General features: G+C 36.6%; 1 protein-coding gene across 3 annotated transcripts; it reads left to right on the top strand.

The window, feature by feature from the left end:
- The first annotated feature begins 70 nt into the window (after positions 1 to 70).
- Positions 71 to 8714, top strand: prkag3b (protein kinase, AMP-activated, gamma 3b non-catalytic subunit). 3 transcript variants are annotated; one of them, XM_007234150.4, is made up of 13 exons: positions 71 to 1116; positions 2831 to 2873; positions 3105 to 3217; positions 4537 to 4618; positions 5411 to 5469; positions 5595 to 5640; positions 5741 to 5795; positions 5889 to 6015; positions 6118 to 6283; positions 6370 to 6407; positions 6520 to 6666; positions 7500 to 7593; positions 8319 to 8714. In XM_007234150.4, the coding sequence occupies exons 1-13, from the start codon at positions 1099 to 1101 to the stop codon at positions 8348 to 8350; spliced, it is 1020 nt and encodes a 339-aa protein (XP_007234212.2). In that variant the 5' UTR covers positions 71 to 1098; the 3' UTR covers positions 8351 to 8714. The 3 variants fall into 3 exon arrangements, with proteins under 3 accessions (XP_007234212.2, XP_007234214.1, XP_007234213.1); XM_007234152.4 differs by having other exon boundaries at positions 3076 to 3217; XM_007234151.4 differs by having other exon boundaries at positions 3073 to 3217.
- Positions 8715 to 12676: the final 3962 nt, after the last annotated feature.

Here is a 12676-nt window from a genome sequence, read left to right as displayed (position 1 = left end):
CTTCAAATGATAATAATGCTATTTGTCATTGTGTTGTGTTAGGAGATGCACATAGTCTGATCTGCTTGATAGTCTGCTTACAGAGACCATGTGTTTCCTGCATGTTTGTGGTTTGTGTACATAGCAACTGCTTCAGCTGGTTCTTGAAATACTCACTAGTCAGTATTTTTAACAGTATTTTGTTCATCTGTAGCTTGTGCATTAGTAGGTGTGCTGAAAAGTATTTGAACAGTAATAATTTATTCATAATTGGTTATAGAGTTGTTTGCTTTACTTTCTAATTCTTTACAGAAGTTTTTACAGGCTGGGAATGTTGTTCACACTCTAGTGCTGAGTCATGCTGAAAGAGATATCTGAACAGCAGAAGCATAAAGCTGCATAACCCAACAGGACACAGGAGGTAAAAATAGCTACATCCATAATGGCACATTGAAAGTCTTTTACTACTAACAAATGAAGCAGTCTTTCACGAGAAGAATGAAGTATAGTGACTTTTTGAGTCTTTCAATTTAAGAAATTAAAATGTGTGGTTAGCATTCGATTAGTATTCGATAACTGTATATACTTTAAACTGCCCTGCCAGTTTACGTTAACTGCCGTAATTTATTAGCAAATAAACAGTGGTATTTTTGTGTAGGTCAGTTTGTAAAAAAGCTTTCAGTATTGTTCAGATCTTGATGTAGACACATGAAGAGATAATCTTCCTTGTTTGGATATTGTGGGTGTGAGATTTAATTCTGTTTGAATTCTGTCTGGTTATACAGTCTTCAGTAAGCCAAAACCATTTCAGCACTCTGGAAGTGGGCCGTAACATCATTTTCCCAGCCAAAGTTATTACAGCAGTTCCTGACTGGTAATTTGAGCCCTGCAGCCCACCCTCTTTGCTATGTACACACAGCCTCTAATCTGTGACTCCTCTTCCCCTCCCCTTCCAGTCCCTCTGCATGCCTAGATCATCTCCTGATTTAGACCCTGCAACGCTACTCAGGGGGGGACTAGAGCACAGTTGGACCATGGTTATTAAATGGCAGCGTAGTCAGTGAAGACTTCCTTCTGTACCCGTTACCCAGACTCAATTCTGAGCCCCTGTTCACAGACATGGACCCTGCCCTTGAGGTAAGACCCAGACTAAACCCTGTCTGTTTTTGTGTGGGAGAGAAATCTGTTCTAGCAACAGGTGCAGTGAGGCCTGTGTTCTGTGTATTACAGCTTTTATACATGCAGTAAACAGAGCAGAGGGGCCTTTCACATATGCAGTATCTATGTATGAGTATGTGCAGCTGTAATGTAATGTAATGTAATATAAAATTGTGATAATAACAGAAGTGCACACATTAGTCTTGCTTGTGGGTTAAAACATAAGTAATCATTCTCTCTCCCCACCAAGGGAAGCCCAGTGAACAGGAGTCAAAGTTCACCGCCACAGTGGGACACAACAAAGAGTTTAAATTTAGTGTGTATCCAGTGGAACACAAATATGGACAAAAGTAATGGGACACCTACACATTACACCTACAGGAGTTTTATGACCTCCTATTCTAAATCCGTAGGCATTAACATTAAGTCGGTTTGCCTTTCTAGCTCTAACAGCAGGTGCTAAATTATGATGCTCACTTTTATGCACTATGCCCCTCAACATTTGCTGACCCCACTCTTTGTTACTCTTCACAAGATGCTGTGGTTGCTAAACACTTCCTGTTGTCAATAATACAACTCACAGCTGATGCTGGAATATCCAGAGCAGTATAAAAAATAAAACAAACAAAAAATCACTAACTGACCTATTACTGTATCATGCTGGAATTCAGTAAGCTCAATAGACTGTAACTCATTCTTTTATTCATGCTTAGTGTTATGAAACCTGTGGCAATGAGTCAGAACGACTGACTTAAATTTAATAATTAAGCTGTGTGTCCATATAAATGTATATACCGTAGCTTCTGAGTAAAATACTGTATTCAATTATAGTATAGAAGATGTTTGCTTAAATTACACTCTGAACTGTTTAACTTTGAAACTGACAAGTAAACACTTAAAGGTATAGATAGTTTGATATTTTATATTAATCATGCTATCAAATGTTCTGTTGGGATAGTAAGGCATCAACTTTTATTTAATTACAGACACTATAAACTGAAGATATACATCCATTCCTGAATTTTAGACCTGAAACTCATTCCAGCGCAGTTAGCAGCATCCAAAAATGGCTGCATCCCTGAAAAGCCCAGATGGGATTGGGTTGAGTCACTTCCCTTGCCAAAAGTAATTTTACACTTGTGTGATACCCTCAATAAGGCATAAAAGTATGTTCTTTTTTTTTAAGGACATCCATGCATTTTTTTTAATAAGACAAAGAAAATCACATGCTTTACACATTTATAAAGGCATGGTTGTGGAAGAAGAGGGTCCCAAGTAGAGCATGTTTTGAAATGGTATATGACCGAAATGGTAACAAGGATAACCCTAATCTGCTGTACACTTAGATATGTTTTCAGGATGAATAGGACAAAATAACACCTGAAACACTTTGCTTGGTATCCTCAGAAAAAAAAAATAGGTTTTGGAAGAAGGAAAGGCAACATTACATAAAAGAATGTATATTAACCAATCAAATATCCTGGGTTCATATGGTCTGCAATTAAATAAAAGAAAGCATATATATGAAACACTGTAGTTATTTTTTTTATTATTTTGCGTTTTACTGTAATAGGTTTCGGATGCAATTTGTTGATGTAATTATATGACAGATTGCTGCATGCCTGAAATATGCCTACACTGAGCTTATAACAGCTTATAAGTTTATTTGCCTTCTCCTTTCCCATCTTACCAGGTTCCCTTAATGGAGGATGAGGGACTTCTAATGAAGAGTACAGGTATCTATTGTGTGCTTATTGTGGTCATATGGGCTTTGCAGGCATCGTGTGCAGTGTACAGTTTCCCCTAATGACATGTATGTCTGAAAACAAAGCTAAATAATGTAAGCTAAATTGTGTAAAATCTGACTAACAGCCTGAACTGTAGTTAGAACTGTGGCTGTACAGAGCCTGCAGAGTCAGACTGACCGACCTGCAGCAGGGTTCTCCTCCGCTGCCTTTTTTCTACAGAACCTGCTCGAGATCCTGATACAGATATCTACACCAAGTTCTTCATGAAGCACTGCTGCTACGATGCCATTCCAACCAGCTCCAAACTGCTCATCTTGGATACAACACTGAAGGTAAACTAAACAGCCAATCATGACCTGTGAAAATGTTTTATTTCCTATTGCATACTTTTTTTACTGAATGGTTCCACATATTATTTAATCAAAGTGTAAATGAAGGGAAGCACATAATAATCTGTTTAAGGAACAAAATTATTATTTATTTTGAATATTTAAGCTTTTTTGTATTACAATTTAAATGTATAGATAATCAATATTTTTAAGTTTATTGCGCTTAAATATAATTTGGAAATTTCACTATTATAATATTGTATAATGCATTCATATATATTTGTGGGCTAAAATGACATTTATTTTTGTTTATCACAATTATTTCTGGGACAATTTATTGTCTGAGGTTTGAGGACATCACAAAATGATATTATTGAAGCATAAGAACCCTAGAGCTTAAATTAGCTGGCCAGACAAAATTACCATAGAGGTGCAATGGCAAATTTTTCTACTTTAAAATGAAATCCGCATCTCCAGCAGGACTTGGCACACTGCCAAAAATACCAATTGGTCTTATATAATTTTCTAATTGTCTGAGATACTGACTTTTGGGGTTTTATTAGCTGTGAGCCATAATCATCAACAATAAAAGAAACAAGCACTTCAAATAGATCACTTTGTGTGTACTACATCTATATTTTATATATATATATATATATATATATATATATATATATATATATATATGAGTTTCACATTTTGAAATTACTGAAGTTACTGAAATAAAGTAATGTCTATCCTTAGCTTAGGTCAGTGTTCATACTGCTCTATAAGAACCTTATCAATTAGAACCATGAAGAGATTAGACAATATAAGTATGCATTAGACAGAAAACAGACAGACAGGAAACAACAAAGAACAGCTGTTCTAAAATGCTGTTGAGCTAAAAGTCAATGTAGGATGTGTTCAGATTGGGTACATTAATCACATTATGTCCACAAATACACAGCACCCATTCCCATCAGCTCATGGTGCCCCAACACTTTACTAGATATTTTATGAGTGTAGCCCCCTCCGGCTGTCTCAGAGGTGGGGTAGGTGTCGCTCTCTCCCCACATCACTCCTAGTTTGATGCTGATCACCACAGGCATCTGTTAGCTGATGTATCAGAGCTGCTGTGCTTTCCTCTGGGCATGCTAGCTACCCAGTGATGCCACATCAGTCGCAGTTCAAAAAGAGCTGGTGGCTAACTTCACATTATGTCAGGGGGAGAAAATAAGGTAAAACAAAATATGGAAAAAAAAAAAAAATTTCTATTGTTTTTTATGTGATCTCTCCACTGCAGCTTTTCTTACTTGCAGTTTGTGTTTTGCTTGTCGCAGGTAAAGAAGGCGTTCTTTGCTTTAGTCGCTAATGGAGTCAGAGCTGCTCCTTTATGGGACCACAAGCAGCAGTGTTTCGTAGGTAAGTGCACCAGCGCAGTGAGCACCATGTTCTTTACCCTTTAAAGGTTGAGTAATTTATGAAGCTGAATCAGATTACTGACAGAGTAATACAGCTCAACTCATAAATGTATGCTGAGCAGTCTGAGGAAAGTGCAACTGGATGGTGCAGAGTTGCAGTAAAAGTTCATCTGGAATGAGGTTACTCATTTTATTAATTTTTTTTGTTTTTCTCAATGCATGTGACTACATTTGTAATATCACGATAAAATGACAGACATATATGATTATCTCAGAGATTGAAAGCCTTTTATATTCACATAAAAAAGCATTAGCCCAGTTACAAAATATTACAAAAATACTTCTTCCAGTTTTACACATTTGAAGGGTTCATTTTCAGTGAGCCAACCTCTGTGATCCCAAAGTTCTAACTTTAGTTAGAAATGTCAGGACACTGATCTAATCCCCAGCTCTCCAAGGTATTAATAGTCTTCCAACTACGCTAGGTAACTGATCTCTCTGAAAGGAACGTAGGTGCGAGAAGCTGTCATTACCCAAACAGCAGCATAGTGAGTTTAGCATGTGGATGTAACATGTGGCCACAGTTACCTTGCTCTTGTTTGGCTTGATTTAAAATTGAGATATTTAATTTCATGTGATATTAGAAACTGATTTTAAGCAAAAACATCATATGGGAGTTTTCCAGATAAGGATTAGGCCTAGTCTTGATGACACTGTGTTTTGAATGGTCTAGGCTTAATCCCTGTCAGAGAAACCAATTATTATTATTTATATTCTACTCATTTCTTTACAGGAATGCTTACCATAACAGACTTCATTAATATTCTCCACCGATATTACAAATCACCAATGGTAAGTACCTCAGGTTTAAAGTTTCCAAAATGTGTCTAGATACGATTCTGTAGTTAAGCTACAAAACAGAACCAAGAATCAAACATTTTGTTTTAACTTTAGCTGCTTTTCTTTCACTGTTTTAGGTTCAGATCTATGAGTTGGAAGAGCACAAGATTGAAACATGGAGAGGTGATTATTTATAGTTTTTATTTAATCACTTATTTCAGAACAGGCTTGTAGTGTTTTTTTTTTTTTTTTAATAGCTCCTTAATTTTCTCTCCTGGTCCAGAGATCTTCCTTCAATATTCCATCAACTCTCTGATCAGCATCACCCCTGAATCCAGGTAAAACGAGGGCCTTTACAGCAGTCTTTCTTTTTCTCTTTCCTTCTTTCTTTCTATGCCCCAGAGTGACAGAGATGTGTTTTCTATCATCAGTCTCTTCGATGCCGTTTACTCATTACTGAAGAACAAGATTCACAGGCTACCTGTCATAGATCCAGAATCAGGAAATGTTCTGCACATTTTGACCCACAAGCGCATCCTGAAATTCCTTCACATCTTTGTGAGAACTTTTCAAATCTAACTAGATATATATCTAAATATATCTAATTAAATGAACCTTTAACACAGCAGTGTTTAAAAGGGTTGTAATTTTTATATGCAGGGTTCCATGATTCCAAAGCCACGGTTCTTGCAGAAGAGAATTGAGGAGGTTGAAATTGGAACCTTCAAGGAGATCGCCACAATCCAGAAGACGGCCACGGTTTATGATGCATTATCAATATTTGTTGAGCGCAGAGTATCAGCCCTGCCTGTTGTGAATGAACAAGGTATTTTCTGATTTAAATATACGTTCTAGCATACATTTCACAATTAGAGAAGTGAAGTGTGTTTTGTTTATTTGTTTTTCCTGTAGGGAAGGTGGTGGCACTGTATTCCAGGTTTGATGTCATTGTAAGTGGACCAGTTCTGCACAACACGCTTCATTTAGAAAATACATAAATAATGAATTCAGTGTATTTTGTATAAAAAAAGACTACATTGTATTGTGTTTTACTGACTGCAGAACCTGGCTGCTCAGAAAAATTACAATAACCTCAACATGACCATGCAAGAGGCAATTGAGGGGCGTTTGTGCTGTGTTGAGGGAGTTCTAAAGTGTTACCCACATGAGACCCTGGAGACCATCATTAATCGCATAGCTGAAGCAGAGGTAACCTATCTTTTGTTTGTAACAGTACAGTAGATCTATTTACAGATATTTTACCTGGTCTTGGATCATTATTCTGGAATTTCAGTGCTCACAGCACAATGCTGGACATATATATTCTCCTGTAGCCAATACCTGCTGTTAGGTGCCAATAGGTTCATGTTTATCTGCTTCATAGAATGTACTACTATTGCCTATTATTTTTCTACAGGGGCTGGACACACTGTATGTATGCATTTTGCACATCTGAATTCATTCATTAAAAAAGGTTTCCACAAACATTTGTACACACAGTGTTCACTGCCTGAACAAAAAAAAGTGACCACCCAGAAGCTCACACTAATATTTAGTTGGACCACCTTTAGCTTTGATTGTGGCACACATTCGCTGTGGCATTGTTTTGATAAGCTTCTGCAATGCCACAATATTTATTTAAATCCAGTGTTGCCTTAGTGGTGGTAGAGTCTGACCACTGCTCAAATCCTTCTCCAGCACATCCCAAAGATTCTCAATGGGGTTGAGGTGAACGATCCATGTGTGTAAATGATGATCTCATGCTCCCTGAATCACTCTTTCACAATTGCAGCACCATGAATCCTGACATTGCTATCTTGGAATATGGCTGAGCCATCAGGGAATAAAAAAATCCATTGATGGAATAACCTGGTCTATTTTCAGTATATTCAGGTAGTCAGCTGACCTCATTCTTTCAGCACATACTGTTGCTGAACCTAGACCTGACCAACTACAGCATCAACCCCAAATTTTTTGCTTAGTCTAGGCAGTGTATATCTGAACCTTGGCTTAACTGAATCCTCTTTTTGATGCCCATCTAGGTTCACCGTCTGGTTTTAGTAAATGAAGAGGATCTGGTTAAGGGAATTGTCTCGCTGTCTGATTTGCTGCAGGCTTTGGTCCTGACTCCAGCAGGTATTGATGCCCTGTTTTCATAACACCTGTGGAGAAATGTTATATCTCCACCACCTCCCCACAGCCCCAGCTTGTTCCAGGTAGGCAGCCTGCTCTCCTCACTTGTAGCTGCCTGTAGTTTTCAGTCTGCTGGCCAACGAATTGGATGAAATGGTACTACTGCTACTGCTTTTCTGCCATGCTCTTATGCATCCCTCCAAGGCTGAAGTCCATATAGGTCAACTATGTGGCCAGTGTGTGACTGTTGGATCACTGTGCAGGATCTCATTCTGATCTGATCTGATCTGATCTGATCATCTTGGAACATTCGAAATGATCAATCCAAGAATCTTCACTGGGGTTCTTGTTTCTTGACTGATCGGTTGTCGCCATTGTATCTTTTAGTACAAGACCTTTTTTTTCTATTTTTTCTTTTTTGTAAAATACATGGGAAATGTCAGAAGCCACTTTGCTGGACAAGGTTGCTCTGTGCTACTTATTACTAAAGTGAGTCAGGCTATGAGTGCCCTTCTAGAACTTTTTTCTGATCCTAGATCAGCACTCATATTCTGAAATGCTTTCTGAATACAGCTTCTAGACTGCATGAGGTATGCTAATCTTTGAATGCTACATTGTTAAAATGTTGATTTATAAATGGGATTAATACAGTATTAAGTATTGGACAGCTTATGATAGCTGTCTTAATCATGAATGTGATTTGTTTTTGATGCATTTCTTTTTTTCAGAGATCTCATCCAAAGCAGACTATGACCATTAAGGAAAATATGCATTGGATCATGGATGAAGATTTAAATTGAATATACATAATCCAGACATCTATGTTTAGATGTTTTATGTTTTTTGATTTTAAGCATTTTTGTATAGATTTGTTTGTTACTAACTATAAAATAAATGTCTGGTGTACTTGAATGGCTACTTAAGAGAAGTCTGCAGTTGCTTCATGTGTATAAAATGAAGGCCTTCCAGTTAGTTATTTGCAGTATTTGATTACATTGTACAAATTTTACATATTCATGGTCAGTATTGTATCTATAGTATTGCCAATTAGTTTATATGTAATTGTACACACAAACACATTGTTAAAATATGTACTTATAATAAACAATATTGATGTGTATGAATATGTGACTCTAAGCTTGGTTGATTTTTAACTTGACTTGAAAACTAGAAAAGATGCTTAATCATGATGAATAAACAAGATTTTTTTCAATCGTTAAACCATTTTAGTGGCTGTTATAGACTGTTAGTGTGCTTTAGGTTATGAAGTGTATGCCTGTACTGTAAGAAGTGGTACTGTTATGGTAATTTTTGCCGTTCTGTCTTATTTGATAATACAAGGCAAAATAATCGGCAATTGCCTTACACTTCACTTTAATGGAAGATATGTTCTCTGAAAAAGGGGGGTGGTCGAGTGATCTCTATTGTGGACCTGGGTGTAAATAAATGCCTGTTTTAGTATTAATGCTAATTTGCCAAACCTGACAGATTTAAAGTATCTATAACTGTTCCTTTTTTTAAGCATTTAGCTTTTATATCAGCAATGTTTAAATCTGACCTGCAAAAGCAGGGATGACCCACAGCTCCAGTGGCCAATTGGTTTCAATCTCTGCTCTTTAAGAAGTTTGGATTTCCTTGTCTGTATGGGTTTCCTCAGGGTACATTCGTTTCCTAAAAATAAATACAGTTTGCAGATTAACTATGGCCCTAGGTGTGGGTGTGAATGCTTGTGTGTGTGTGGTACCATGCAATCTACTGGCACCCTGCCCAGGGTGTATTCCTGCCTTGTGCCCTGTTATTTTGGGTAGGTTCTGGACCCACCATCAACCCTGACCAGGAAAAAATGGATGTGAAGATGGATGGATGGATGGATGGATGGATGGATGGATGGATGGATATACATAAACAGGAACAGGAATTTGTTTTTCCTTTAGATTTTAAGTAACCTGTACAAATAAACAATTTGGACCTGGACAAGATTTTGCTATTTTGTTAATTTTAATTAATAAGTTCAGTTTGGTGTATGTATATCATTACTGGGTAAATGTTAGTGTGTTTTACAAATTGAAATTAGAAACATGGCATTTTTGCGGGGTGGAGTGCCTCCAGGTGTTCTTTTGGATCAATCAATCAACCTTTAATTCCACTCGGGAATACATTAACAGTGCCGCTGAGCATTTACAGTTTAAAAGGGAAATCAAAAATAATAAGGAATAAAATTATAATAAAAAAAATTATAAAAGAAATACAAATTTTAAACCGACATTTAATAAAGATTAATAAAATGTATATGTGAATGAATATATATTTTTTAAAGACCATCAAAATTTGACAAATAAAAAGTAAAGAATTTATAAAATATAAAATACTAGTACATGTAAAGTAAAATAACAAGAATGATAAGAAATTAAATAATAATAAAATAATAAAAAACTAAGAACATGGAAATCAAAATAAAAACATACAAAACTAATTAGATAAATGAAACGAATTGAAAATTAAAATAAAATGATAAACCAACAGGCACCGGCTTTCTGATAATGATTAAAAACTAAAAGTTTAAAATGGTTTAGTGATCCCAGCGAGCTGAGCTACAACATGTCCTGTAGTGAATTTCAGCTCGCTGGTGCTCTGTGGCTAAAAGCAGATTTTCCCAGTTCACTAAAAACTTTTGGTATCTGACAGGTAATCAAGTCACTGGAACCAGTCTAAAAATGACTGTTATTTATTAAGATCAGAGAGAAGAGATAAAGGCTGGCAAACGAAAAAAAAGTGATTTATAATTACACAGTACAAAAACGTGCACTGTGCGTAAAAGCGCATCCCTTGCGTAAAAGCACATGCCATGCGTAAAAGCACATTCCGTGCGTAAAAACGCGCGCCGTGCCTAAAGCGCACTGTGCTAAAAACGCTCGCCGTGTGTAAAAGCGCATTCCGTGCGTAAAAGCGCATTCCGTGCGTAAAAACGTGCGCCGTGCGTAAAAGCGCATTCCGTGCGTAAAAACGCGCGCCGTGCGTAAAGCGCGCTGTGCGTAAAAACGCGCGGCGTGCGTAAAAGCACATGCCGTGCGTAAAAGTGAGAATGTGTGTAAAAGCGCATTTCGTGCATAACTAAATGCGCCATTCGGTACAGTACACGTGACTACTTCCCATGTGTCGTATTATTATTTATATTATATTTATTTTCCTGTACACTGACTCGAAGCAAAAAAAAAGGTTCATGTGTTTAAGATCCTGTAGGGCCTTGTGAAGATTTTCAGAGAAGAAAGGGAAATTAAAAGACTCGGAAGGGACTGAGGAATGCAACTACTTTCAGCTAGTCAGTTTTTGGAACTCTTACTATGTGCTTTAGTTAACTATTGTAATAACGCAGACAGTGCTTCTTATTGGTGGAGAGATTTAATCATAGAACGTCCTATATCTGTTTAATACAGAACACGTGTTTTAGTTTACAATTACAGGATTTTTTGGCCAACCTAGCCGAGCTATGTTGCTAGCTAACTAACCGTGTTGGTGCACTAGCTAGCAAGTTTGACCTTTTACTTTGTAATTTTAAAAAAGAAAGAGGATATTTAGTTTATCAACATGAGAAAATTATTAATAAGTTGTTCAAATAAAGATGGTTATGCATTTGCATGTTTCCCCTATAAAATGCATAATATCATTAAACCTTTCAAGGAATTGTAAAGAAGGGCAAAGGTATGGCGTCATTTTTTCTTTTTGTGCTCACACAAATTTACCATGCTCTCTCAGATTAACTCTCCTCTTGTACGAATATGCGTGCGCGCTTTCAGATAAATCATTCTCGGGTACTATCTGTCTATTCTTAATGTTTAGAGAGCGTGTGTGCTCGCGGAGCATTCCCTGCTTGAGCGCGAGATTTTCACTATACACCTATACTGTTGCACATTATTGTGTTTGCCGAACAAATAAGGAAATATCTTAAACTCCATACTGTCAGCTTTCTGATGTATTCAGAAGTGATTTGTACTGTGTGTTTCACAGTAACCAGGTCATACATTTTTTATGTGTAAGGTGAAGTTCTGTTCTGAACTAAGAGGTTAGAGTAAATCAGGTGTAAGTAATTATTGTTAACTTTTTACCATGTTGAACACCATACCTATGTTTTCTACACAAAACCACACATAAGTTAAAATATAGAACTGAATAGCCGCTCAACCGTGATGTGTTTTGCTTATTTTAATGAAAAGTCAGATTTGTATATACTAGACCTCGTTTAGGAACTTATATATATTGTTTACACAAACTGTTTATACTAGTTGTTTATATTAATTGTTTAATCTAATGTGGAAAAACCTGGATTAAAATATGTTGGTACTAACTGTCAGTAAAACAGACTGTCAGAACAAAGTTCAGAGCATCAGGTGCTCTGATCTGCATATTTACCAGGGGTGTATTTGTTCACTTACCAGTTCCACAGATCCTGTTCACACTCAGCAAATAATATTTCTACCTAAGAAACCTTAGACGGCTTAAATTGTTATCTTATTACAACTTAAATGTTTACACATACAGATCACTGTCTCTGTCATATTTGTATCAGAATCATTCATGGTTTTTTTTGCCCATTGATTGTGCAGTGTTCTGTCCTATTTTTTTAATAAGCTTTCGTTGTAGACTTATTTCTTGAGTGTCTCTATTGCCTTCCTAGTGTAAACAGAACATACTGCAAGGTTATTTGCTTCAGTGGCATATGTTAAGTACCTTTATGACTCCAGCAATAAAATTACACAATGATTTGTACAGGAAATTGTTAATAGGCTCACTTTCCCATTAACACACATATAATTTCATTTCGTTCTTAATATAATAAAATGTTATTTATTATTAAAAGTGTTTCTCTCCTAATACTAATTTGTTTTGGTTTGTTGCCTCCTGTCTGATATATTTGTATCGTAATTGCACACAGTAGGAAGTGTCTGATTGCAGTTCTACTTGGAATATACCAGGACAAAAAAGTTAGTCTGATAGACTGATATGGGCAAGATTAATTGAGCTACACATACAGAATTAGTGTGTGCCCTGATGACCCAGATATTATGCCATGGCCAGCCACATCGCCAGA

The sequence above is a fragment of the Astyanax mexicanus genome, chromosome 11, assembly GCF_023375975.1.
Source record: "Astyanax mexicanus isolate ESR-SI-001 chromosome 11, AstMex3_surface, whole genome shotgun sequence".
In the NCBI taxonomy this organism is placed as follows: Eukaryota; Metazoa; Chordata; class Actinopteri; order Characiformes; family Acestrorhamphidae; genus Astyanax; species Astyanax mexicanus.
The sequence above is the reverse complement of the archived record's forward strand: the minus strand, read 5'-3'. Positions and strand labels throughout refer to the sequence as shown.